At 37.6% G+C, this 27,249-nt stretch overlaps 1 protein-coding gene across 5 annotated transcripts in view; it reads left to right on the forward strand.

The window, feature by feature from the left end:
* NCOR1 (nuclear receptor corepressor 1) overlaps positions 1 to 26,258 on the forward strand; it is a 72,801-nt gene extending 46,543 nt beyond the window's left edge. For 3 of the 5 annotated variants that reach the window (XM_062592756.1, XM_062592760.1, XM_062592757.1), the window contains exons 22-48: positions 201 to 330; positions 642 to 837; positions 3,129 to 3,302; positions 4,214 to 4,374; positions 4,780 to 4,900; positions 4,995 to 5,099; positions 5,566 to 5,660; positions 6,465 to 6,633; positions 7,194 to 7,334; positions 8,790 to 8,873; positions 9,355 to 9,611; positions 9,981 to 10,341; positions 11,478 to 11,702; positions 12,481 to 12,690; positions 14,374 to 14,523; positions 15,049 to 15,216; positions 15,665 to 15,830; positions 16,101 to 16,597; positions 17,054 to 17,182; positions 17,753 to 17,910; positions 18,166 to 18,389; positions 18,836 to 18,973; positions 21,134 to 21,276; positions 22,687 to 22,740; positions 23,822 to 24,043; positions 24,574 to 24,756; positions 25,033 to 26,258. In XM_062592756.1, coding sequence (XP_062448740.1) covers positions 201 to 330; positions 642 to 837; positions 3,129 to 3,302; positions 4,214 to 4,374; positions 4,780 to 4,900; positions 4,995 to 5,099; positions 5,566 to 5,660; positions 6,465 to 6,633; positions 7,194 to 7,334; positions 8,790 to 8,873; positions 9,355 to 9,611; positions 9,981 to 10,341; positions 11,478 to 11,702; positions 12,481 to 12,690; positions 14,374 to 14,523; positions 15,049 to 15,216; positions 15,665 to 15,830; positions 16,101 to 16,597; positions 17,054 to 17,182; positions 17,753 to 17,910; positions 18,166 to 18,389; positions 18,836 to 18,973; positions 21,134 to 21,276; positions 22,687 to 22,740; positions 23,822 to 24,043; positions 24,574 to 24,756; positions 25,033 to 25,220 — 4,849 coding nt within the window. In that variant the 3' untranslated portion in view covers positions 25,221 to 26,258. The remainder of the gene's footprint in view (positions 1 to 200; positions 331 to 641; positions 838 to 3,128; positions 3,303 to 4,213; positions 4,375 to 4,779; positions 4,901 to 4,994; positions 5,100 to 5,565; positions 5,661 to 6,464; positions 6,634 to 7,193; positions 7,335 to 8,789; positions 8,874 to 9,354; positions 9,612 to 9,980; positions 10,342 to 11,477; positions 11,703 to 12,480; positions 12,691 to 14,373; positions 14,524 to 15,048; positions 15,217 to 15,664; positions 15,831 to 16,100; positions 16,598 to 17,053; positions 17,183 to 17,752; positions 17,911 to 18,165; positions 18,390 to 18,835; positions 18,974 to 21,133; positions 21,277 to 22,686; positions 22,741 to 23,821; positions 24,044 to 24,573; positions 24,757 to 25,032) is intronic. The other 2 variants (XM_062592759.1, XM_062592758.1) reach the window with 2 other exon arrangements.
* The last annotated feature ends 991 nt before the right edge of the window (positions 26,259 to 27,249 follow it).

Genomic DNA, 27,249 nt, shown 5'->3' on the forward strand with positions numbered 1-27,249 from the left:
TAAGATATTGAATAATTTGTGCCTATTATACTAGATGTACTGTAGAATGAAACATGACATGATTTTGGTATTCCAGTTATTTATGCACTATTAGTTGTGTTATTTTGAAGGAGACATACTTCTTACCTGTGAATTTATCAAGATATTTAATCTCGGTCTCTTTTGGTTCTATTTTTCCCTTCCATTTATCTCTTTTCCAGAATATTCAGCAGGGAGTCAAAGCCTTCACTGCTAAACCCCACTGGATCAATACTGGTATCATCCACAATAAAGCAAGGGCAGATGGACCTGCAACAACTTCACCATCGAGCTGCTGTCATACCGCCTATGGTATGGGATATTTTAAATTATTTTTGAAGGAGCATCTTTTGTCTGTAGAATTAGTTTTATGCAGCGCAAAAGCAGCAAAAATCATAAAGCAAATGAAGAAACGTATCACTTGCTTTGTTCTCATATTTTTGAGAAGGAGCAAATTAAGCACAAATAAACATACAAGTCGTACTTTAAAAACAGATGTATAATATTAGAAATAAACATACATAGACTGCACTCTTTTCAATGGAGGCATTAAACAATAGACATTAACTTTAGTAAATATGTATATTAATGTACCTGCTGTTAACACCGTTCCCTCCTTCTAGGTTTCTTGTAGCCCGTGTACCGTACCTGTTGGAACACCAGTGAGTGGTTATGCGCTCTATCAACGGCACATTAAAGCGATGCATGAGTCAGCATTGCTGGAGGAGCAACGCCAGAGGCAAGAGCAGCTGGATATGGAGTATCGAAGCTCTGCAAGCCCGTGTGGTACTTCCAAAAGCCCTAATGTTGAGTGGGAAGGTAGATGGCTTTTTCTTTTTTTTTTAAACATCTATCATCAAATAGGCCTGGATTTTATATCTACATATTACACTGTCTGTTTCATTTAAAAATGAAGAATTTTTAGTGTTCTGTTGATCAGTTACTGCTCTCCGATGGCACTTGATTGAGGAAATTTATCTACTGTAACAAATCCTGCTGCAGTTACAATGCCAGAAAGAACTACCTTGTATAATCCTTAGATAGGGCAGAGCAGAAGAACTTGGCTCCATTTGGGTTAAATCCAAGAAAGACAGTTGTTTCTACAAAGAAATGATTCAGTAAGATTAGACACGCAGGTGAGAGGACCCACATAGTTGAGTGCTTTGGAGGAGCCCTTATTCAGAAGCGTAAATTTAATATGGGAGAGAATTCCTGAAGTTGTTTGAGCACAAGTAAGAATGTTTAACTGCGCTGGTGTACATGGGCACTCGGTCAGGTACAGGAAGATTCCGGAGCTGTCATACCGTAGCCTGTCAGACCACCAAAGTGCTGTGCTTGCTCCTAAGAACCTGGTGGCTAGTTGCATTTTTATAAATAGGTGTTACTGAGAGGCAGAGTTTGACCTTCCCCGAGTATGGCAGTTAGTGTGAGCTGTGGTAGAGAACAGTCTAAAACTTACTCAGTCACTCAGACAGGTTTCTGTGAACAACAGGACTTGCCTGTTACCGTGGTTGACTGCAGGAAAGTGACTCAGATGGACAAGATACTACATGATTTAAGTTTCTGCATAAGAGCCAGAAGATAGATGCATTAGCTTTCATTAGACATTCATCTTACTCTTCCTTTCTGTGCGTATTGGCCATGCGTTCATGCTTTGAACTGAAATTGTTTTCATGAAATAAACAGCTTAAATTACAGTGTTTTAAAAGATTGCCTTTTTTTAAAAAAAGAAAACCGTATCCTGTGGGAATTGCAGTTCTGAGTGGGAAGGGGTATAACTGTTATCTCTATATACCCAACCTTCTTTACTAGAAAAGAGATATTGTCACAGATGCATAATTCTGCATTCTTAGATTTTACATCCTCAGGTATTGTTTCTGTTGTTTCCACAGCATTAGCAATGTAAACTATCATGTTCCTGGAAACTTGAGCATTCTGTATTTAACAAGCATAACAATTTTAAATTATGTTTTGAAAGTTCTACATCTAAATTAATTTTACCTAAGCAAAATGAAAGTAACATACCAGCTTTCTACTCCTTAAGCTAATAGAAAGGGAGCTTATGTACTTGTGTGGTTTTTGTTTTTTGTTTTAAGATTGCATTTTCTTGAAATTTACTGCTTTAGGGAAAAGTCTGTGCCTAAAAATACCATTTAACTAAATACTACCTGAAGAACTCTTGACATTGGCAGTAGTATATTATGACATGTGAGAAAGTCCTAGGGTGAAGTCTCTGCCAGCAAAAATCAAGGTTGTGAGGGAAGGAAGCAGAGAGGGAGGAATAATGTGGTTAATGTAGATGCTTTCTATGAGCCTGTACATCTTAATTTGAAAACTAGAAGAGGCTAAGTTGCCATCAGATCTTCAGAACAGCTACTTCCTTAGATCTGCTGTGCTTGTGAAATTTCGCCACCCTAGTGTTGCTTGTAGGCGAGAGCTCGCAGTCTATCTAAAACTCTTTCATTACATGCATTAGAATGTTCTTATACAGTGCATATATTGTGGGGCATCTGGTCAGACTGAAGGAGCTGTTGTTCAGTTGACTTATGACAACCTACAAAATACTTCACAAGAACATAGATACTAAATTAAGCAATATCTTAATACTATTTTTTAATAAATTTTGGAAAGCAACTATAAAAAGTCTATAACTTTTTACAAAGCAATCTTTGCGAAGGTCAGTTATTCCAGGGTAATCGGAAATTATATCTGTATGTTAACTTTAAAATAAATGTCTGAATCTGGACTAACTAGAAGACTAAAAAGGGTAAATGCACTTGCTTTCTATTGGTAGCACTGAATGCTATTGAAAGCCAGGAAGCTGGCATGGGAATTGCTGTGCTCATGCCTTAGTATGCAAAACTTTTTATTCCTTTTGTTTCAGAAGAGTCTATCTCCTGGCTTTAGAATTTTTTTGTTACTTCAGTGCTAAGTTGGTATTTTGAATGTAATTCTTTTTCTGGTCTAAATATGTTATAATTGAAACATCAGGTCCTGATGGATTGATGATGGAATATGTGCATTTTGTTATAGTTCTGTTGTAGACTGCACCTTTTGACATTAGTTTCTAACCTAGGGTTCTTTGTTTCTGATAACCTTAACATTCATAGGAAAACCAGTGGCCTACATGCCTTATGCTGAAGTGAAGCGAGCAATAGAACAGGAAGTGCAGGTGCAAAATACAGCAGCAAGGTCGGCATCACCATACAGGCTATCTCCAAGAGAAGTCAATAAAGCCTCTCCCCAGCCTGATATGAATGCAGCTCGCTACAGTGTTCCACCAGGTAAATATTTTGTTATGTATCATTGTGATTAGTAGTCTGCCTTTGGAAGCTGGACTTCTGCGACTTCATGTAGTGTAAAATTATTTTCTAAATGCTGTGTGCGCTAATGAAAGAAGGAAATAGATTGTTTTCTGTGTGTATATGTAAATAGGTACCTAGTTGTATTTTTCTGGTTCCAGTGAGGTGGTGTTTTTGTTTTTTATTTTTACACCAGCTGACTAATATGCATTTTATCAGCCAGATAGGGCTAGCATAGGAACAAAGTAATTAAGAGTTGTTTTAGCTTAATATAAATACTGTCATGTTCATGGGTGGCCTTTCTTACAAAGGGAGGAGTTGAGAAAAAGAGGGAGTTGCTACTATACTGACGGTAGTTTCTGAGTATAATTGCCCAATATTGTACTTTGAATATTTTATAAAACAATGCACAATTAACTTGGAGATGTTAATTCTGCAACTTGGATTATTGGCTTTTGCTTCAGAGCAGTCGTGCTAAGAGAAGACAGAATCAGGGAAGTTTAGATTAAATAGAACACGATTGAGTCAGATATGAAGAATAAAAATGTTCTTAAAAAACAGAAAAATAACAAAAAAATGAATGCACCCTCAATCGTTATATTAGAAACCTAGTTTTCAGAGTTTACAATTCTACGATGTAGCTTTTGCTGGGTTTTTTTGTATCTTGATGCAAGGTTAGATAGTCCCCATTTAATTTCTAAGCATAATATGTGTTTGGACACAATGAACTTCAGAGTTGTGAATGCAGCTATTTAGGTATTGGGTTTTTGTGGTGCAGTTCCTGATGGAAAGTGTCACATGAACCTACTGTTTTTGTTTTTCTTATCTGTGTATTGACTAGTAGTGCTGAAACAGAATGTAATGTTTAATACACTTTTTTGTTTCCCTCCAAGTTCTCCAGCCAGCTCCTCACCAAGTAATAACCAATATACCCGAAGGAGTCCGCCTTCCAACAACTAGACCCACCAGACCACCACCACCTCTCATTCCATCCTCCAAAACAAGTGTGCCATCAGAAAAACCTTCCTTCATCATGGGAGGCTCAATCTCACAAGTAAGATAATGTATTCTTTGAGACTCCACGTTTACTGGAGTCAGTTTTCTGCCCTTTCATCAGCCTTGAACCTCATGTACTCAGTGATGAATTTATAATACTAACATCTAAGAGCTATACCTGCCTCTTCTCAAAAGTCCAGGAATTACAGGTGCCTTATAAAAGAGAACAAGTTGCAGTCATTTATGTTTAGTAACATGGTTGAGTATGTTTGGTTTAGATGAACTGTATCTCTGAACTAACAGTGAGACAAGGCACTTGGTGTTCTGTGCTTTGATACTCTGCAGTGGTACTACCATAGCTTTTTAAGATAGGATCATAGTAAATTTACCATTCTGCTTTAAATATACATGAAAATCTTCATTTCAGAAACAAGTTTTTAAGATATTACACTTGTTGTTTCAGGGAACACCTGGCACTTATTTAACATCCCATAGTCAAGCTTCCTACACCCAAGAAACAGCAAAGCCATCAGTGGGTTCTATATCTCTCGGGCTGCCAAGGCAGCAGGAGTCAGCCAAATCTGGTAGGAAATAAAAAGCTGACATGAGCAATTTATATATACTATTTAATGACTCATAATTAAGGAAACAAACACCTCCTTTTTTTCTTCTTCCAAGTAGCTTCCATGCCCTATATCAAACAAGAAGAATTCTCTCCTAGAAGTCAGAATTCCCAACCTGAGGGACTCCTGGTCAGGGCGCAACATGAAGGTGTGGTTCGAGGTAAAGTCACACTATTAAAGTAAGAAACTATCAGAGCCTGATGAAAACGAGAGAATTAGGTTCTGTAGCCTAGACTGCTGAAGTGTCATTTTTAAGTATTAAATAGCTGATCTGGTCCTTCTTTTCTGAGATAGGTGTACAATGTGTATTTGTAACTAACTCCTCCTACCTGCATGTCTCAAGGCATGCCAAATTCAAAATTTAATTGTCCACTAGAGCATACACAAACAATACACATGAAATGTAGAAATGTATCAAAAAAAAGGAAACTAAATACTGCAGAGTGTTTCACATGCTATCTGTGAAATGATTTAACTGCATCAAATGCACATCATTAAAAAAAAAAAGTTTCTTTGTATTTTAGTATAAACTAACAGCTGTCATTATAGAGCATTCTTAATTATTTTGAGTACAGTAGCTACCTTGTGTGTGTGTATGTTTCAGGATGTCTTTTTATTTCCAACAGGTACCACAATACAGGAAGGAAGTATAACACGAGGAACTCCAACCAATAAAGTTTCTGTTGAGACCATGCCTTCTTTGAGAGGCTCCATTACTCAGGTATTTTCCCCCTTACTGAGAAGGTTGTAGCAAACAAGCGTATTTAAACTATTCCTGTGAACATGTTTACGTGTTTTAAAAAGTAAGTTAGTATCACAGAATAGGAACTGCCTCAAAAAAGATTTAAATACAATCTAGTAGTCAAATCCCACTATTACTGAAGTCAGCGTTACCAGGATTTCATCCTGACATATCTGAGTCTTGAAATTTTGTAACTAAAATCACTGGAGCCTTTAATATACCTGACTGAAGACTTAGGAGCAACTTCTGTGGAAAAGAGTAACACACCTAGTGCAAAAAATAAATCATAACCAGCCTTGCAAAGGTACTGTTTAAAGCCCAAAAGGTAAATTAAGCCCTTTTGTCTCCTTATCTTATAGGTACTACTCTTTTGGTTGGCCTCTAGTCTCTAGTTACAGGAGCAATTCCTTTCTCAGAAGGGAAGTCTCATGACTTTGGAGAGACATATAACCTAATGGCTTCATAAAGTAATGTAGTATATACCATCTCCTCCAAAATGGTATAATAGGGCAAATGTTCCAGGTCACAAAATGGTTTTGTGATATTGTACTTCCTATTCTTCTTCCTGAAGTATTTGTACAAGATGGAAGTGTATTGTTTACTAATCAGTTTACTAAAATTTACATTAAATCTCTATTATTAGAGGCAGAAATTCAAGCCGTACTGCTTGATAAATTACTTAGTTTTCTAGATCTAAAAGTGTGGGTTTTTTTCTCTCCTCCTCTGATCCCTGTTCTGTTGTGTAAGTATGCACATCCTAAATTGCATTTGATCTAAATGCAGGGTACACCGGCTCTGTCCCAGTCTGGCATAGCAGCTGATGCGTTGTTGAAAGGAACCATCACCAGACTAGCTACAGAAGACAGCAGCCCAGAAAAATGCCGAGAGGAAGCTGCAGCCAAAGGCCATGTTATTTATGAAGGCAAAAGTGGACATATTTTGTCTTACGATAGTGAGTATTTGTATATCCTACCTAATCAAAATCGAGAATACACTAGGTTCTGCTTTTGAAATCCATAGCTGAGGTATATCTTCCTCCAAGTCAATAGGTATAAACCTCAGTCACTGGGGTGCAGTCTGGGAGAAGCGTTGACCTACCTGTGTATTTTGAGAGGATAGGAATTAAAATGATCCAGAAATTGTGCCTGTTCTGAGTCTCCTGTACTGTATAGCTGAAATACAGTTAAACAGGTTAATTCCTGTGCCATTCATATCCAATTTGTCTAGGAATGGTTTTGTTTTGAGGGTTATGGAAATACTTAAATGTTCTACTTTGTATTGTATTGTAAAATGTTAATTTTGAACTTCAGTACAAATACTGATAAATAAATAACTTTTTGAATATTTTTTTTTAACCAACCACGAAGAACCTCCTTTGAGGTTTAATGTTTCAGTGTTATATTGAAGTTGTGTTGTTAAGGTATTAGAGTTTTCTGGTCAATTTTTTTTTTTCTTTTTTTCCTTCCCCTAATCATCCACATCCCTTAATCGCATTCTTATAAACTTTGGCAGCTATTAAAAATGTTCGTGAAGGAACAAGGAGTCCAAGAACTGCTCATGAAATTGGTTTAAAGAGAAGCTATGATACAATGGAAGGAAATATAAAACAAGGAATGTCAATGAGGGAGTCTCCAGTGTCTGCACCACTGGAAGGTAAAATAGCTGCTTCTAAGGTGTTGGTGTTGTGTATTTTATTAAAACCTTCTATGTTGGTGCAAGAGAGTTTAGATCTGTTTTCTAGGACAGACTAAAACAGAAATTAGATTTAAATGTTATCTTACTGACCAAATTCATGTAGTATCTCCAGCCTGCTTTTATTGCAGCAGTTATTACTGGAGTAGATACTAGTTTTCATTTTTCTTTTGGCAAAGTATGTTCCCATAATTGCAGGTAATTCAGCTCGCAATTATAAAATACATGTTAGCCCTACTGATAGGAGTAAGTGACTCCTCACAGTCGCATCTGGTTGTTGTAGGGCTCCAAAAACACCAAGTCCTACTTGCGTGGACTCCATGGACACATCCAGTCAGCTAAATACTGCTTCTCAGCTATGACAGAATAATGTTGTAAGTGATTGGTGTGATCTTGTGCATTTGCACAAGTGATCACTTAGCTTATGCCATGCAGAAGACTTGCACAGCTGTCATGTCCTGCTTTGTTTTGCTTTAGGGCATCCCTAGCATTATTTCCATTTAATATGCTATAATCAAACTAAGAATGGAAAGGTCAAGTCAGGCCATTAAATAACTTTCTGAATGTCTTTTGAAAATACAAATATCAAGAAAATATTTCTTTCCGAAATTCTCTCTGGAGTCTGTAGGAGAGGCTCTTGTTTCCTTGTTCCTAAAGAGCATTTTGCCCCATCTTTAATTAGCCGTGAAAGGCTGTTTCATGTATATCTTCATCAGATGGAATGATATGAGTTGGAGAAGTTTTTACACTGCTACCTTTAAGTTCCTGATGCATTTGATATACTTTCTTACTTATTTGACATAGAAGAAGCTGCTTTAATATAGCATATCAGTGTTTCATTGCTGACAGGTTTTCCTTCTGCAAACAGGAAAATTATATGTTCTTTGGGGTTTGATTTAGAATCTTATTATGATCTACAACTTCAGCTCTCTTCAGGTGATTCAGTCTTAATTTTGACCAAGTTGGTGATGTTGAGGTATATTTTGGATTGTTTTTTTAGTAACATGGTTACTGAACCATGTATACACACATGCACACATGCACGCACGCGTGCACACACACACACACACACACACACTCTTCTTTCAAGGAAACTGAAGCAGGGGGTTGGAGAAGCAGTGACTGCTTCTGGGAGAAGATTTAAGCTTAATTATAAAAATACAAGAATATCTTGTGTTTTATAAGCCTGCAGCAAAATAAAGAGCTTGAAAGGGTGTTTTTTGTTTTTTATTTGTTTGTTCTTTGGGATTTTTTGCCAGGATGATCTCTCTAACATGCTGATAAAATGTCAAGCATACTGTGACTATGCCCTCTTGGCACTAAGATGATGTAGATGGTATCTGGTGTTTGTGAGAAGGAGCACCCTTTTTGAACACTTATTCTTTAATTTTCTAAATTATGTTCATTTAATTTTAGGTTTAATATGCCGTGCACTACCTAGAGGCAGCCCACATGCTGAACTAAAAGAGAGAATAGTGTTGTCTGGCTCTATAATGCAAGGTAAAGATTTAGAAGGCAGGCTTTTACTGCATCTCAGCAGTCAGGATTTCTGAAATTGAAAGCTGTTGCTCACAGTTCTAGCTGTGTTAAAGGTAGAGACTATTAGATTTGTTTTAAGAGCATAAATTTTCTATGGGAAGCTTTCTGATATGTGATATACAAATTTCCTGTGTAGACTTTTTTTTTTTTTTTACCCTGTTGCAAAATAGGTTGCTGTTATTATGAATACTTGGTAATTGCAGTGTTTTTTTTAAATGAACACTAACAATTCCTTAGACAACTGAGATGTATGTTAATGCCTTTATCTCAGCATCTGAAGTAACTTGTGAGCCATTTAGTAGCTTGAATATTTGTTCAGTGGGGTTTTTAAAAGTTTTTCAAATACATTATAATAGGCTACAACAAATAAAAAAAATAGTAAAATAGTGTTTGTTAATACCAGTGATATGACTGACTCTTTCTTTCTTTCTTTCTATAAAAGGCACACCAAGAGCAACAGCTGAAAGTTTTGAAGAAGGCCTGAAATATCCTAAACAAATTAAAAGAGAGTCACCTCCCATAAGGACATTTGAAGGAGCCATTACTAAGGGGAAGCCATATGATGGAGTTACTACTATAAAAGAAATGGGTCGTTCTATCCATGAAATTCCAAGACAGGATCTATTGAGCCAAGAAAGTCGCAAGACTCCTGAAATGGTGCAGACAACTAGGCCAATCATAGAGGGCTCCATATCTCAGGTAAATATACAAAGTAGTACTGGACAGTCGCTTGAAAACTCAGTAGTGAATTGATTCAGGATGTTTGAATAATCAGAAGTGTTGGGGGGGGGGATTTTTTGTTTTGGTTTTGTATAGAAAACTACTAACTTGTAAAGTGTAAAACATTTTCTGCTTATTAGAAAAACCCTGACACTGCACGTGCAGGGGACATCCTTGCAAGCAAGTGATGGAGAGCTGACAAATAACAATGGCTAAGGTCCAGTTGTATTGTGTGGTGTAGTATTATAAAATCTGATAGAAGCAGTGAACTGTGGTAAAATCAAAATGATTTCTTGGTAGCAGGGGAACACTGGCGGTAGCCTTACCTGATCTTTTTCACCTTTGCAGGGTACACCCATAAAATATGAAAGCAATTCTGGCCAGTCTGCAATCAAACACAATGTAAAATCTTTAATCACTGGACCAAGCAAACTACCCCGTGGAATGCCTCAGCTGGAAATGGTGCCAGAAAACGTGAAGGTGGTGGAGCGAGGAAAATATGAAGATGTGAAGACCGGGGATGCAGTACGTTCCCGTCACACGTCAGTAGTCAGCTCTGGTCCCTCTGTTCTCAGGTCAACTCTTCATGAAACTCCTAAATCACAACTGAGCCCTGGGATTTATGATGATACCAATGCAAGAAGGACACCTGTGAACTATCAGAGTCCAATGTCCAGAAGTTCACCTATGATGAATAGAGTTAGCGAAGGTATGTTATCCCTATCCAGAGTGAGATAAGACTTTTGAATGTTTTATTTTTAAATTTATTTTTAAACTATTTTCTGTAAACTGTTTCACTTCATTTTTACTCTAAATGTTCTGCTCAATTTGGAGAGTGACTGGCAGGGATTTTAGAAGGCCCTAAGCTGTTGAATGAAATAAGAAAATGAAAATCTGCCATGTAGCATGGAAGTAGGAGGTGGTTCAGTCTCTGATTTGCATTTGATTCTGGATCACATTGAAAGTGTTCACAGAATCACAGAATGGCTGAGATTAGAAGGGACTTCTGGAGATCTAGTCCAACCCTTGTGCTCAAGCAGGGTGATCTAGAGGCAAATTGCACAGGATTGTGTCCAAGCATGTTTTGAATATCTCCAGGGACGGAAACTCCACAATCTCTCTGGGCAACCTGTTGACAGTGCTCTGACACTCTCACAGTAAAAATTTTTTTTCCTCATTTTCAGATGAGATTTCCTGTGTTGCAGTTTGTGCCTGTAACCTCTTGTCCTATTGCTTGGCACCACTGAAAATAGCCTGGCCCCACCCTCCTGACACCCTCACCTAAGATATTTGTATACATTGATAAGATCCCCTCTCAGTCTTCTCCAGGCTAAACAGGCCCAGCTCTCACCACCTTTCCTCATAGGGGATATGCTCCATCCCCTAATCATCTTTGTAGCCCTTCCCAAGACTCTCTTTAGTAGTTCCATGTCTCTCTTGTACTGGGGAGTCCAGAATTGGACACAGTACTCCAGATAAGGGCTCAGCAGGGCTGAGTAGAGGGGGAAGATCACCTCCCTTGACCTGCTGGCAACACTCTTCCAAATGTACCCCTAGTACTCACGTTGCCTACGAGCATAATGTTTTGAGGAAAGGTGCAATTAGTGACTGGTAGAGGTAACTAGATAAGGAAGATAGTATGATAAAGTGCAGGCCCAACCTAGCTAGCTAGATTTAAGATTTTTCATGAGGAAAAGTTTGTGGTATAAAATATTCTCTGGGATTTATTATAACAGATAGGAGGATCCACTAGAACCTTCCTTGGGAACTGGTTTGTACTTATACCTAAGTCTTCTATTGGAAATAAGTATTTTCTGAATTTGTCTTTTTCCTTGTTTTTGTTAGCTGGAATATCTTCTGGGAAGCCAGCAAATCACGAAAGGAAAAATACACTTACTCCGACACAGAGAGAAAGTGTGCCTGCAAAATCTCCAGTCCCAGGGGTTGATCCTGTAGTGACTCACAGTCCTTTTGACCCCCATCACAGAGGAGCCACTCCTGAAGTCTATAGGAGTCACCTCCCTCCTCATTTAGATCCTGCTATGCCATTTCACAGGGCTCTAGATCCTGGTAAATATGTGGTGTTTGTTTGCTTTATTTCTTTATCTATTTATTTATTTATTTTAGAATATGTACTTTGCACAGAAAAGAGGTCTGTTAAAAAGTGCAAGTATCAATGGATGGATATGATTTATAAAGGATTATATATACTGTTGTGGTTTGGTTTCACTTTGGTGAGGGTTTAATACCTAGCTATAAAACTTCTTAAATATTTTTATATAATACTGATAGATAGCTTCTGTTATTTTAAAAGTTCAGGCAGTATTTTGGAATAAGTATCTGTGAAATGTATTTAAAGCTTTCAGAAAAGCTGTACAAGGAAGGGCATGGAAAATGCTACAGAATGAAAGTATAATCAAGACCCTGCTGTTCAGGGCTGTGAGATACTCTCACTGGAGGTTATCTGATTATCTCTAGACTACCCTCAGATGATAGTAAATACACCAGGTTTACTTTTAACATATTGATCAATCCACCTCTTCAAGGTTTTCTAACCTTCTGTAGGTATTTCAGCATTCACTACATCAGAATTTCAGGATTTAAAATTTATCTAAGTCTTTTTTTTGTGACATGGATCTTCAGTTTGGATTCTTTAGCTTTTTCTGTCTATGTGCAGTGCATAAACACAAAAAAAAAAGTTAGTATGAAAATACTGGTTTCTTTCTTCCAAAGCTGGATAGAAAGAATTAGTAGCACTTTCCATTGAAACTAAAGAAACATCCTAAAGCTTTGGTTCTGTATCTCTAGTGCTGCTTGCTAGACATTCTTTTTCCTTCCTCATCCTCAGCTGCTGCTGCTTACCTGTTCCAAAGGCAGCTCTCACCCACGCCTGGCTACCCAAGTCAGTATCAGCTTTATGCAATGGAGAATACACGACAGACAATCTTAAATGACTACATTACCTCACAGCAGATGCAAGTCAATTTACGTCCAGATGTAACCAGAGGATTATCTCCTAGAGAGCAAACTTTAGCTCTCCCTTATGCCGGAGCAAGAGGTACATCTTTTTTTCTGATATTTTAAAGTGTATTTTGGCTATATGATTTGATGTGTTATTTTTTGCTTGTTTTTTATATATATGTATGCATATATGTGCATACACATGTGTATGTGTTTGTAAATAGTGGTCGTACATCTAACTGGCTTCTGCAGGTGTGAAGCAAAACTAGGTAATCAATATTGTTAGAATAAAGGGAAAGCTAAAACACTTACTTGTGTTCAAGAAGCAAGACTATTTTACATTTGTTTAAATTGATATTCAGGAGCATATTCTAACTCATCTTTGAACTTTAGAAAGGAGAGCTATGTTGAAATGAAAACTTCTTTAGAATGAAAATAAAAGCAGCAGCTAAAAGGGTAAGGTCTGTAGAAAATATTTTAGAGAGTCAGTAAATGAGTGTGACCTGTGTCAGGATGGGAAAAACCTGAATCAATCTGGACATCTGAAACACAGCAGTGGGAAGGAGCTATTAAAAGTAACAAGACATCTTTCAAAGTGTAAGTCTTCAAACAGAGAAAATTGAAGTCTTTAACTTAAATTTAACAGCACGAAGGACAAAAATTGAGGAACAGCTTACAAAGGCAAATGAACTAGTAACTTCAAACACACCAGATGCCAGAAACCTGCCACAGAAAGTTGAGAAATGACCAGAACTTAAAAGTAACGGTTTAGAAGATGAGGCCATTACAGAAAAACAGTGACTTCTTTGCAATTCTGCTCTTTGTTAAGAGACTTGAAGAGATTTCTGTGCTGATGTTTTTATTTATGGGACATGAGTTTGAAGAACTGTTCCACATTGCAATGTCAAGAGAAATCTTAGAACAAATCAGTAAGATGAATAGTTATGAGTCACTGGCATTACATGACATTCACCCAGAAGCTATGAACTTAGCAGAAAATAATCAAGCTACCAACTTGATTACTGGCTGTGATATGTCTGTCACTTAAATCTGTTTGATAGTTGTAGGTGGAATGGAAAGTAGCAAATGTTGATAAATTGCCTGCGAATAAAAATACACTAACATATAGATATACTGGGGAAGAATATCTGGCTGTCTGGCTTTTTAGGATAGATATAGGCTTTTGTCACTTTCAAATTTCCTTGGAGAGAATTGACCGAGCACCTGGATAAGAGTGTTTCGGTTGACGTGAGGTATTTAGTTTTCTGAGAAGTTTTGATAGTCTCAGACTCTTAGAGAAATAAAATAGTCTTGGGAATAAGATATAAGATACTGTAATCTTTTAATTGGTTGGAAAAGAAAGAAGTGGTTGGTTTTCGTAGTAGAGGAAGTTACACTGGAGCTCCAGTGGGACCTGTGCATTTTCACATTTCATTTCATTTTTTGAATGTAAGTGGCCTGGAAAAGGGGGTGAACACTGAGGTAATATCATTTTGGCATTTTGGCTATTTTTGGCAGAAGAGCTGAAGTGTGTTTTTGTCAAGGGCAATTAAATGGAGTGGTACAAATGCAAATTATCACTTAACATGTTCTTAAACTGCTGATTGGCAGTTGAGAGGTTGTCACCTGAGAGGTGGAATATAGTTCTAAACTTGTGTTATTCTTATATTCTTTCCATTAAGCGTTCAGTACTGACCATTATCAGAGAACAGAATATATACTGCATGGACGTTTGGTCTGTCCTTGAATGGTCATTCTTATGTATGTTGTCTCTTAACAGGAATTATTGACCTGAACAATATGGCTCCCACTATCTTAGTGCCTCATCCTGGAGGAACAAGCACACCGCCCATGGAGAGAATCACTTACATCCCCGGTACCCAGCTTACATTCCCTCCTAGGCCGTACAATCCTGCTTCTCTGTCACCAGGTATGAGCCAGTATCATTTGATGATGCCTCTAATCCTGTCATACAGAGAAAATTGACCATCTTTATTCAGCTGTCACTAATGTCATATTTTGATGTTTTCTCAGGTAATGCTATTTGTATGCACTTCTCACCTGGATAGCAAAGGTTTTGTTAATGATGTCCTTTATAGTTGCAGTAGCAGCTGAAGGAGCACTGACAAATTCAGAATTTGCCTCGATCTGTCAGGTCTTTTTAGTCATCTGATTATATGACCTCAGTAATCTGATATTACATGTGTTAAGGAATGGAATTTGGGTCTATAAGCTGGCTGCTTGAGAAGTTACTTGAGCTTTCCACTGTCTCGCTCTATGTTAAACTTTTGTCCTCTTAGGTAAGTGGATAGACTTGAGAGGAATTAAAATTTATTTGGAAAACTTGCTGTAAATGGATGGCAGAATATAATGGCAAGTGTTTACATCAAATTGTGCTAAACTTACAAGTATCTCTCTTTACTATTTCAAATATTTTATCTTCTGGACCTTCCAGGACACCCTACACATTTGGCAGCTTCTGCAGCTGCAAATGCTGAAAGAGAGCGGGAAAGGGAAAGGGAGAAGGAGCGGGAAAGAGAGAGGGAACGAGAGCGAGAACGGGAAAGAGAACGAGAGAGAGAGAGAATAGCTTCAGTTCCTGCTGAACTTTATCTTCGACCAGGTAATTGCATATTGCTGTATTTCAGTCTGCCTTGCTGTAGAAGTAATTGCTCATTTTCTATATCCATTGTTAGCAAAATGCAGCTTATTAACAACGTATTGCCCAGTATTGTTTGTGTTTAGTCTGCATTTGAGAGGTTTCTAACCTAGCAGTCCTGGTTATAATTGCAGCTTCAGCAAGTAGCATGCTTTTTGGTCATGTAGTACCTAGGGAATAGTGTGAATCCTTGTCATTGCTATCACAACTTGCATTTCATTTAGAGCCTTATGGAAAGAACAGTATCATTTAAAACTTTTACACTTACTGCCATATGTAGAGTGGTGGAGGCAACTGGAAAAGAGTATGGAGAAAGAGTCAGTGTTGACACATAATTCTACATTCTTATAAGAATGACTTATGCGATCCTATAATGTTCTCCATTTTCCGCCATCCCCTCTATGTTTTCTAGGTGCAGAGCAACCTGGCAGACCTGGCAGCCATGGATATGTTCGCTCTCCATCTCCATCAGTCAGAAGCCAGGAAAACATACTGCAGCAAAGGCCTAGTATTTTTCAAGGAACCAATGGGACAAGCGTAATCACACCTTTGGATCCTGCTGCTCAGCTCCGAATCATGTATGTTTCTTAAATTATTGTTGCAGAGACATCTGTTCTAATATCTGAGCTTAGGAAAAGATGCATTTAGTGTGAAGAAAATTATAAAAGATAAGGAGTTACCACTTTCTGATGGCTCATGAACTTAACAGAAGTGCTCTATTGCATTCTCACCCAGTCCAGTTTGAATAGAAATTAGTGTCACGGAAGCTTTGCTTAGTTGTACTCATGATCTGTCTCTAGTTTTTTTTTTATGTGATGTAATTCAGAATATTTGATATTTGCCAACAGGCAGCTTACCCCAGGAGCTCCCTCCATAACTCAAGGATTGCCTGCTTCCCGTTACAATACAGCAGCTGACGCCCTCGCAGCCCTAGTAGATGCTGCAGCCTCTGCTCCTCAGATGGAAGTTGCCAAAGTAAAGGAGAGCAAGCATGAAGGAACAAGGATAGAAGAGAATATGGGGCGCAGGTCAGCTGTGGTTACTGAGCAGCAGCAGATGGAACAGAAAACACTGGAGATAGAAAAGAGACATGTTCAGTGCCCATATACATCTGCAAATTTTTCCAGTGGCAAGTCCCAGGGTCAGTCTTCATCTGTAGTGTATTCAGAGGCTGGTAAAGAGAAAGGACCTCCTCCTAAATCCAGGTACGAGGAAGAGCTGAGAACTCGAGGAAAGACCACAATTACTGCTGCTAACTTCATAGATGTGATCATCACTCGACAGATTGCTTCAGACAAGGATGCACGAGACAGGGGCTCTCAGAGTTCCGATTCTTCCAGTAGTTGTATGTATCTTACTGTCAACTACTTTACTATCTTGTCTTAGCCTTTTAGGGAGATAATAGGCTGTGAAATGATTCTGAAGTTTAATGATAAATTACTCAGCTCTGCACAGTGGTGGTGCTTCATAGGCAAATACAGCTTTTGCATATAGTAACTGAAGATTCTTGCAAAAGCAAACAAGTATGATTTATCTAAATTGAGATTCCATGCTGTATCTTGAAATGCAGGATAATAAAGCTAACCCTATTAGAGGTCATGAGACCTTTCCAAATTATTGGGTTTACATGGCAGTACTGTTCCATGGAAATAATTTTTTGTTTCACCATGTTTGTCATGAGAGAAGTGTTTTGACTTTCACTAGTGTGATTTTAATGAAAGCATTAGCATGGGTATGTATAAACAACAAAAACCTTCTGGGATATTTACAGTTTGTTCCATAACCTCTTGTTGATATTCAGTATCTTCCCACCGGTATGAAGCTCCTGGAGATGCCATTGAGGTGATTAGCCCTGCAAATTCTCCTGTACCTACTCAAGAAAAGCTGCAGCCCTATCAGCAAGAGGCACCCAAACCAAGCCAGGCAGAAAGTAAGCTTGTCTGCATATGTAAACACTCTAATCATTATCTTGCACATATTTATCAGCTCCATGAACTCAAAATAAACTACATCAACAGTTTTTATATCACTGCTTGCCACACTCTTGACTTCTGAGAAACTTCTGTTGAAATATGTTGTTACAGTGGTCTTTGGAATAACTTGTGCAAGTGCATTAGAACTGACACTTGACATTGAATAGAGCTCTTTTACATTACAGTCTAGCTAACTTAAGAAATTTATTTTCAAGGATATGTGCTTTAAAATTACTGTGTATTGATGTTGATGCCTATGTTTTTTATCAATTGGAAAAGCTCAAAACTATTACAGTAGAGTTTGCTGATGAGAAATGAGGCAAATTTCTACTGTATTATGAAATAAAACTCTGGTTTTCTATCTTAAATTAAGAGCCTTAAGGTATAGGGAAAAGGTGGTAATCACGCAGAATACCTAAAATCTAATGCAGAAACACCTCTTTGAAGGTTATATGCTCACAAATTTTAAACCTTGAAGCTTCAGTAATACTATATCTTAATAGGTTGATCTTTATTCCTCCAACTAGGTGACCCAAACAGGCAATATGAGGGGTCAATTCACCGCTACAGGACACAACAGGAACCTCCTTCACCTCAACAACCTCCACCTCCTTCCTCTCAAGCAGAAGGGATGGGACATGTGCCTAGGACCCATCGACTAATCACCCTTGCTGACCACATATGTGTAGGTTTATTTGCATGCATCTTTTCAGACTTTAAAAGTTGTGTTTTCATTATGAAAACACATTCTAGAATATTAGTAAAAATAATTGCAGGTTTAGTTCTGAGTGTGTTATAAATAGTATTGTATCTGAACTTTAAAATTGTCTCATTTGTTGAAATTAGTCTCATTTTCATCTAGTCTGTGAATAAGTACACTCTGGCTAATGTCTGACCAAGGTGTCTTTTTCTTTTCTTTTTCTTTTTTTGCCACAATCAGCAAATTATTACACAAGACTTTGCTAGAAACCAAGCAGCTTCTCAGGCTTCCTTGCAGCCTCCCACCAGTACATTCCAGAATTCCACCCCTGCTCCAACGCCTGTTTCTACCCGGGCAAAGACGTCAAACCGCTACAGCCCTGAGTCGCAGTCACAGTCTGTCCACCATCAACGGCCAGGTGCTAGAGTGTCACCTGAAAATCTCTCCGACAAGTCCAGAGGAAGGTAATGTTTGTAATCAGTTCAACCCCAAATTTAATGCCCTAGTAAGGTTTTTACGAAAATTAGCATGATAATATTTAGATTGGGATGAGAGCTGTCTTTTAATCTCTTTTTAGAAGCCTCAAGTCAATACCTGTCTTGTATTCTTTTTGACAATTGTTTGGACGCAAACACAGTGTATAACCACGTTCCCTTCACCGCTGATGTTTAATTCCTGATCATTAGAGGAGTTAAGGTGTTTGTTTAATCACCTAGAACTAATCAGAATCATTATGGATAATTCAAAGTCATGTTTTTGAGATCACCAAGAATATTAAAGCATGTTAGATATAATTTGAATGCATAGATATTAATGTAAGATAAAAATAGAAGATATAATTTCTAAGAAATAAATTGAATGGAATTACATGCAGTAAGAGTACTTGTCTGTCTCTGAACTATGAATGTAGACCTGGAAAATCTCCAGAGAGAAGCCATGTCTCTTCAGAGCCCTATGAGCCAATCTCGCCACCTCAGGTTCCAGCTGTACATGAGAAACAGGACAATGTTCTACTGCTTTCCCAAAGAACTGAGCCTACTGAACAGAGGTATGTGTAAAAATGAGTTTTAAAAACATTATTCTGGATCTTGGGCTGCAAACAGTATCTAATCTCTGAAGTGGAGCTTTATGTTCTTATGAAAAAATAATACTTAAAGTGTTTTTTCCCCTCTGGTACTGCAGGCAAGTTATTTAATCACTGCTGATCCTTTTGCAGTAGCATTCAAAATTTTGTAGTTGAGACATGCTTTGAGAGGCCAGAGTGAAACCTCTTATGTTCATGTTCTGTCTTAGGTTTCTTACTGCAAGCAGCATGTTTAATGTAATATCTGACTGAAAACATTATAGCAAAAACCCCTCACAGGTTCTACAAAACTGGAGTGTTCTGTGAGAAAGGTTGTCTCCTCTTTGCACTTCTTTTGTTTTTAAAAAAATCCAGGCTTGTCTTGCTTTTGTGGCACCCTGGATACTGTTCAACTGCCTGGTAAAGTGTGAAGGAACCCAGGCTTGCAACACACATGACTCTAGAGTAGCTTGTCACATTAAATGTCAGTAAACTAAGGGGCTTTATTTCCAGCAGGTGGGACGGTGGGGCGTCAAGAGGTCCATCTGTCCCTATTTCCCAGGGTTACTTGTCAGTCTGCCAGATCTGGAACAGAAGACTACACAGGATCCCTGGCAGACTGCATCGGTGCTAGTTCTCCAAATGTCTGGCAACCGCACACTGAAATGGATGCTTCTGTCATTTGCCCAGCTCCCTGCTGCAGAAGGAATAGCAGCCAGCACACCCACCATGCACTTTAAAAAAGTGGTTTAACAATTAACTAGAAACAAATTTTAGCTTGAACAAAACTTCTTTAGAAATATATTATCCTTTTCTAAAATAGAGACAAAAAGTGACAGTCTGGGAACTGGACCCTTAAGAAGTATCTGCTGAGAATTATTCAAAGTTCATGCTGGTAAAAATTTGATTTTTTTTTTTTTTTTTTTTTTTGTCTGCAGTTGAAGGCAGGGTTCTTGCAGTCCTTGATGGATATTAACTAGATGGCAATAAATTTTCAAGAATGTGCAGGAGGAATTGCTATTTTTGAAATTTTAAGAACTTTAGTTCTAGGAAACCAGAGTCTTTTTTTAGTTTATTTTTAGATGGTTTTTAAGTTTCAATTTCTTGAAATTGAAAGCTGATTTTGCCACCTTTCTTCCTCTTAAGTAAACTCAAGTATTCTAGGCACCACAGTGAATATAACTTACAGTTTTACAGTTGATCATTTTTGTTTGTTTTGAAACTGTACAGTCTGTTTCTGACTGGTTTTAATCAGGTGCTTAGCTTAGATTATCCCCTGAATTTTTTTATGCTTTGGGTTTTTGTGGGGTTAAATTCCATAATTGGAATTCTAGTACTTTTATCAACTTTATAAACAGCTTTAAAATATCCATATTTTAAGACACAGAGATGAAATGCATGTCGTCTTAGTTTGACATTTACTTTAGCAGGTTTTTTGTACCTTAATATGACAGAAATTATGGACAGAAAGTGTGCCAGCTACTATGTATGTAAAATTGATAAGGAGTGTGAAATACTGAACATGGATCCTGGTCTGAGTTTGTGGTATAGAACAAGGATGGCTAATTGGCAGCCCTCGAGCCAAATCCCAGACTATATGGCTATTTTTATCTGCTTTCCAAGAATGCCTGAAATAGCTTATTTGTTAGGACCATATGGGACAGATTTGGTTAGCAGAATAAGAAGAAATACGTCCTTTCTGGTGGCATACTGGGGACAAAAATGAGAGGAGAATTAAAAGGGTTGGAATTTTGTACGGAGGTGGGAGCAGCCAGGATGAGTGTTTGGGCTTTTGGCTTAAATGTTTAGTGACATGCTGACTTTCAGTGAAAATTTTATCCAGCATGCAGGTTGCAGGGCAGAAAGAGATACCTGAGGTGATTCATGTGAGCACTGTCTCTGTACCATTCTTCAGCATGGACTATAACACTGTCACTTTTTCTGTGAGCTATCACACCTTTATACATTTCTTGGATAAATCAGATGTCTCTGGAGAGTCATGTGTTGGTCTAGTCCCCAAGCAACAGGCTGAGGGAAAAGCAGCCTTAACATGTATGAAAGGTAGCTGTTTCTGCCTGACTGCTTTTAGAAAGATTGAAACATATACCTTGAAAAATGTTCTCTGACACATGTTGGTCTTGGCAGGACTGACTCTCGCTCTCCAGGTAGTATAAGCTACCTGCCTTCGTTTTTCACCAAACTTGAGAACACTTCACCAATGGTGAAATCCAAGAAACAGGAGATATTTCGAAAGCTGAACTCATCTGGTGGAGGTGACTCTGACATGGGTATGCAGAACTTGCCTTTTCACTGTATTTTTCCAACTTAAACTTCATGTGACTGCCATTCACAAATGTCCTAACCTGTTTCAAAAAACATATGAATGAACATAAATGTATGAATATAAAAACATATATTATTAATAACTGAACACCTGAACTTTGTTAGAACTTTTTTTGCTGGTCTATATGGGACTTTGTCACACACAAGCTTTTTGACCTTTGAGAGGTGGAGATGGCTTCTGAAAACTGTGGGAAAAACACATAATTAAAAAAAAAAAAAAGATATTTGTTGAAACCTGAAATTATTCTATTTGCTTTGTGTCTGTAGTTTGCTTTATTTCAGTATTAACTATTATGTGTTTTCTTTTTGGAAAAATGTTTTGCAAACTTAAGAATTTGGGGGTGGTTTTATCTTTATGGCCATTGAAATGACATATTTTGAATATTTCATTGTAGTTTCAGTAATAGACATGATATGGTAGAATATTATACTAGAACTATATTTTGTTTCTGTTATGAAACTTCAACATAAATTTGCAGCAATATTAGGAGTAGCAAGAGTTTAAGCTATTTGTGACCTCAATACCTAATCAAAAGTATTTCTTTGAAAGTGAATGCCCTTGCGATAAGCAGCAAATTAATTTCACAGAATTTTAATTCACTTTAGTGAAGTGTATTTTGTAGGCTGGTCTGTTTTACTGATAAAATGAGTGCTTTTACATGGATCTCAATGTCTGCTTCACAGATTTTTTGGTAACATGATTGGGCTGAGTCACTAGCATCTTATTTCTGCACATCAGATGCATTTCTTATTCTGAGAGAACATAGCTGCATCAGTAAGGGTTGCAGTATCTGTTTTACTGGGTCCCTATTGTGTGCATGATAGATTTTGCTGTGAATGTTTGTGTTTGGCACACACATACACACACACACACACACACACATTTTCCATTGTTACCAGTAATCTTTTCATTTATGTCTTGAATTCACTATTATGGCTGAAAATCTTTTATTCTCTAATTGTTCTGGACAAAATCTGGATAATGGGTTTTTGTAGCCACTCCAAAGTTGTCACTTAATATTTGAATACAAGTTTTATCCATTAAAATACATCAGCCAGTCAAATGCAGCTTTGCATTTTAAAGTTACATAGAAGATTGTGAAAAATCAAAGTCAGTCTGTTTCCTGAAGTAACATCTTCAAAGGAAGGCTAGCCATGATTACATAAGATACTAAGTATACTCCAGTATAGATTCATTTTCCTGAGAAGACCTAGACACACATTCATCTTATAATGCTGAGAAAGTCAAAACAGAATATTGAAATAGGTCAAAGTAATTATACCGTGTGCATTAGAACTCTTGTAGTGATCTTTAGCACTGGAAAACTCACTTACATATTGTGTTTTAATTGCAGCAGCCGCTCAGCCAGGAACTGAAATATTCAATTTGCCAGCAGTCACTACCTCAGGTAAGTTCTTTCAGTAAAAGAAATAATAAGCTTCAGAGAAGGTAAACCGATATAGTATCTTTCATTTATGTGCTTTTGAAGTCCAGTAAATGAGGAAGGTGATGTAAAATTAAGAGCAACGTACTCCGTGAAGAAAATGTTTTCTGTGTCATAGGGAAAAATTAAATGACCAAAGGAAATTTCAGAAAATATTTAAATGGGAACTTAGGCAAGAATGTTTTATTTTTGCGTGCTTTGCAAATCTTACACAAAGGCAGAAATCAAGAAATTTTTTAGAGTCTCACTTAAACAGAATTTAAATACGGAGCAACTAAACAAAAGTTGAGCTTAGTTCGTCAAATATATTATATTCTGTAAATCAGAATACTTAAAACAGTTGTTTTTGCAATAAATTTAAAAAACAACTTTGAGAAAATTGACCACAAGCCATATGTTACTATGCTAAAGAGGCAAGTGAGGCAGAGAATTGAACTAAAGTATGGGAGATGAGAACTACTAAATCTGAAACTGAATAGTATCACAGATTGCCTTTACATGACTTTGGCTAGTTACTGTCCCTTTTGATATAGTGCTTTTGTGTTTTAAATGGAGAAAGTACTGATTTCCATCCATTCAGATGGAAGTTCAAGCTTTTGGCATAAGCATTTGCCACATACACTTTATAAAACAAATCAGGATGTTCTGTATCTGTATGTTCCAGTATCTTCATCTCTTAAAACTGAGGAATAGCTGCAGATTTGACTTAATGCTCTATCACAATCAGCATGCTCAGCTTCCTTTGCCTTTTTTTTTTCTTTCCCCCCTTCCCACCCCCCCCCCTTTTTTTAACATGTAAAACAGTCTCTTGCAAAGAATCTGACGTTTAGTGGTGCTACTGGTATAGCTCCTCTGTATTTGCTGGCCTGTCTAACTTGTAGCTGTTGTGAACTGCTTTGGAGCATGTAGCTTTGCATTAAAAAACTCATTTTTTTTCCATCCTTCTGCTTCTCTAAAACTTTCTCCCATATCCCTTTGTAATTTCTCTGAGATGTGTTTTCCCTCCCCTTCCACCTTTCCTTGTATGTTTTCTTTTATCTCCCAGGTGCAGTCAGTTCTAGGGGTCATTCCTTTGCAGATCCTGCCAGTAATCTGGGTCTGGAAGACATTATTAGGAAAGCATTGATGGGAAACTTTGATGACAAGAGCGAGGATCATGGAGTTGTAATGCCACAGGCTATTGGGGTAGCACCTGGCAGTTCCAGTGCTGCAGTATCAGCAAATAATGAGACGCGTCGAGAAGAAGCTAATCCATCACCAAATTCAGGTGAGGTATTACAGCTCTTAAATCCTTCATGGTCTTGAACAAAAATAAATGAAGGGTATGAATTCACTGTCACTGAAAGTAAGTATCTGTCCTCTGGAAGTGGCAGAGATGGTGTTTTTGTTCCCTTTGGTCCTTCTGGCTTTCAAAATGGTGCTGATGACTTCAGGAGCATTGAGCAGTGTTTCTGGGAGAATGACAGCACTGACAGAATGGGGAAGAGGGTAAGAGTGTAGCTGATACCTGCAACATCCCAGACGCAGATGTGTTACTTTATCTATAAGGAATATGAGACAGTGGGAACTAACTTGAATTGAAAAATCAGCTCCCTTCCTAAAAAGGGAAATATAACTCTGTCATGGTTTAAAAAAAAAAAATTTGCTAGCAGTTATGTTTAAGAGACTAACCTCTACAATCATTAATGGTAGTACATTTTAAAACTCCTATTTGCTCCTAAGTGATACTAAGTTTATAACTACAGATGCTAAAGTTCAGTGTAACGTCTTTGGAAAATTTGTCCCTTCTATTTCCAGGAGGGGGAGTCAGCAAGCAGAAGCTAATTGGCAAGTCAAATAGTAGAAAGTCTAAGTCTCCGATTCCTGGACAGGGATATATAGGAACTGAAAGACCTTCCTCTGTCTCATCTGTACATTCAGAAGGAGACTATCACAGACAGACTCCAGTATGGGCCTGGGAAGATAGACCCTCATCAACAGGTGAGATATGGGAGTTTTCTTTCAAACTAACAAACTACATGAGATATTATATTGAAATGTAAGATGTGAACATATTATAATACTGCTACATGGGTCAAAAGATCACAGCAAATAGGTCTGTGATGTAAGGGTTTTTCTGAAATGGACATTGTTTTCTGCTAGATGTCACAACCAGCGCAGACCAGTTGGGGTTTATTGCTGATTTAACATATAGGTCTCTAATAATCCATTAGAATGGCTCATGTTTTTGACTTGGAGAAACTATCTTTAATTCAGGGTCAACACAGTTCCCTTACAACCCGTTGACGATGCGGATGCTGAGCAGTACGCCGCCAACATCAATTGCATGTGCCCCACCGTCCATGAGCCAAGCAACCACTCACCAACAGAACAGGATATGGGAGCGAGAACCTGCACCACTGCTTTCAGCACAATATGAGACTCTGTCTGACAGTGATGACTGAACTATGCAGATTTTTTTTAATTTGCGGGTCAAAAGAAAAATCTATTTTTGACTTGTGCCCAGAGAGACTTTCCAAGAGAGCAAGGGCCACACAATGAAGAATTAATGGAGAGTCCATTAAACGCCTTCTGCACAGGCTATGTGTTGGAGGATTTTGATCGAGGAGGTTGACTTACTAAAGATAAATATGTAAAGAATTTTTAAAAATGTGGACTATTCCTGTTCTACACCTATTTGTAAAGAAAACCATAATGTCTTTAAATCATTCTTCTGTAAATAGAGAGTACTTTTGCAGTGTTTTTTCCCTTGCTATAGTATCTGGTGTACTTATGTTCAAATCATTGCCTAAACTTTGGGGGTCATTTTGTAATTTTTTTTAAGGCATTTTCTCCAGTGTAGAGTACTCTTCATAAATCTAGCCCCCCCTACCAGCCCAGCCCAGCCTAACCTAAACATAACCTTAGCCTCCCAAACAACCTAGTTCATTTCCCATTTAATGCCATGCCACTTCTTGAAGACATTGTGCTTTTCTGTATTTTTTTCCCTAGACACATTTTCTCAGTGGTGTACAATCTCTTGTGAAAATGTTGATTTTTAAGACTGACCCCTTAATGAATTCTGTACATTAATATAGTCCAGTTTGCTGGAATAAGATGGTATATTTCTTTGAATTTTAAATTCTGCCACATTGTAAATTTTCAGTGCAGTTGGTTTTATTTAGCAACACTGCAGAAATATTATTGCATGGGTATGTTATGGTTCATTTTAAAAAGGATAAAAACACAAAAAGATCAGCTTCTGGAGGCATACCTCACTGTTATGCACACTGGGAATTTTAACTGTGCCCCAAAAAGACTTAAGTGTTTTCTGCATTGTATGCAGTTGAAACGGGCTACCTAAATTTTACTGTCATATTTAACCACAGCAAATGGCTTATCTGAACAGAGGCTCTGGGTAGGTTGATAAATCCTTTAAGAAGAAAAATCTCTACATCCTGAGTTTAAATAAAACAACCTGCTTTTACAGAATAATTGAACAACACGAGTCAGCTACTTGGCTTCTGTTACAACTAGTTTGAAAAAGGTACTGTGATTTTTACCTTCAGTCTACTTTTAAAGTCTTTATGTAAAAATTGTTTTAAAGCATGTGTTCCCATCTCAATCCCTGTCTTTATAAGCAAGTTTATGGTGGAAGTCCATACAAATGCTTGGCTTTAACTCCTGAAGTATGCAATACTTATTAGGGTGAGGGTTTTTTTTTTTTTTTTTTAAATTGTATATGGTACTAGAAGAGAGTCTCTCTAATCATTCATCTATCAATGCCTGCTATGATATGCTTATAGCTCATGTATATGTGCATCTGATTGAGTGATATCACTCAGTCTTTTGACATCCATCTTCAAGATCATCTGACTTTTTGCTACATTGTCCTCAGGAAAGTGAATTTAAATCTGAGGTAGAATACAGATTCACAGATAGCACTGACAGGGGTGGGAGGGGTCCTCGTCAGATAACAAACTGCTTCTGCATCTAATGAGCACAGTCTTTGCCTTAGGAAGTTATTTGCCAGTCAAAATATTTCATATTTATCACTGTATTTGCAATTCATTAGGTGGAAGGTAAATGAGTCCATACAAGTTCTATTCCTCATGGAAGGACTGTAATGGTCTAATTCCAAACAGGAAGGAGTACAGAGTTACCTATCAATAGCAAATTTACTTTTGAGTATTTTAGGAAAAAAGATCTTGTTTGGCCTAGGTGTGGGGAAGAAAAGTTGCAAGGAAACTTATTTGAAAACATGATCGTGTGTTGCAAATACAGAATTATTTTGCTACTTTGTTTAAACATAGCATCACAGTCTTAATCTCCTTGCAGTCTTTCTCAAAGACTTTCTCACCCTCTGCTCCTTTAATTCTTCTGGCTAAAATTAGTGAATTCTTCATCGTGTTTGTAGACCTGTGCCCTTCTTTTAATCCCTGTCCCCCCAGCAACAAATACTGGAAAACAAGTTCATCTGCCCCTTTTTGCGGA

This window comes from Rhea pennata, chromosome 20 (assembly GCF_028389875.1).
Source record: "Rhea pennata isolate bPtePen1 chromosome 20, bPtePen1.pri, whole genome shotgun sequence".
NCBI classification, from domain to species: Eukaryota; Metazoa; Chordata; class Aves; order Rheiformes; family Rheidae; genus Rhea; species Rhea pennata.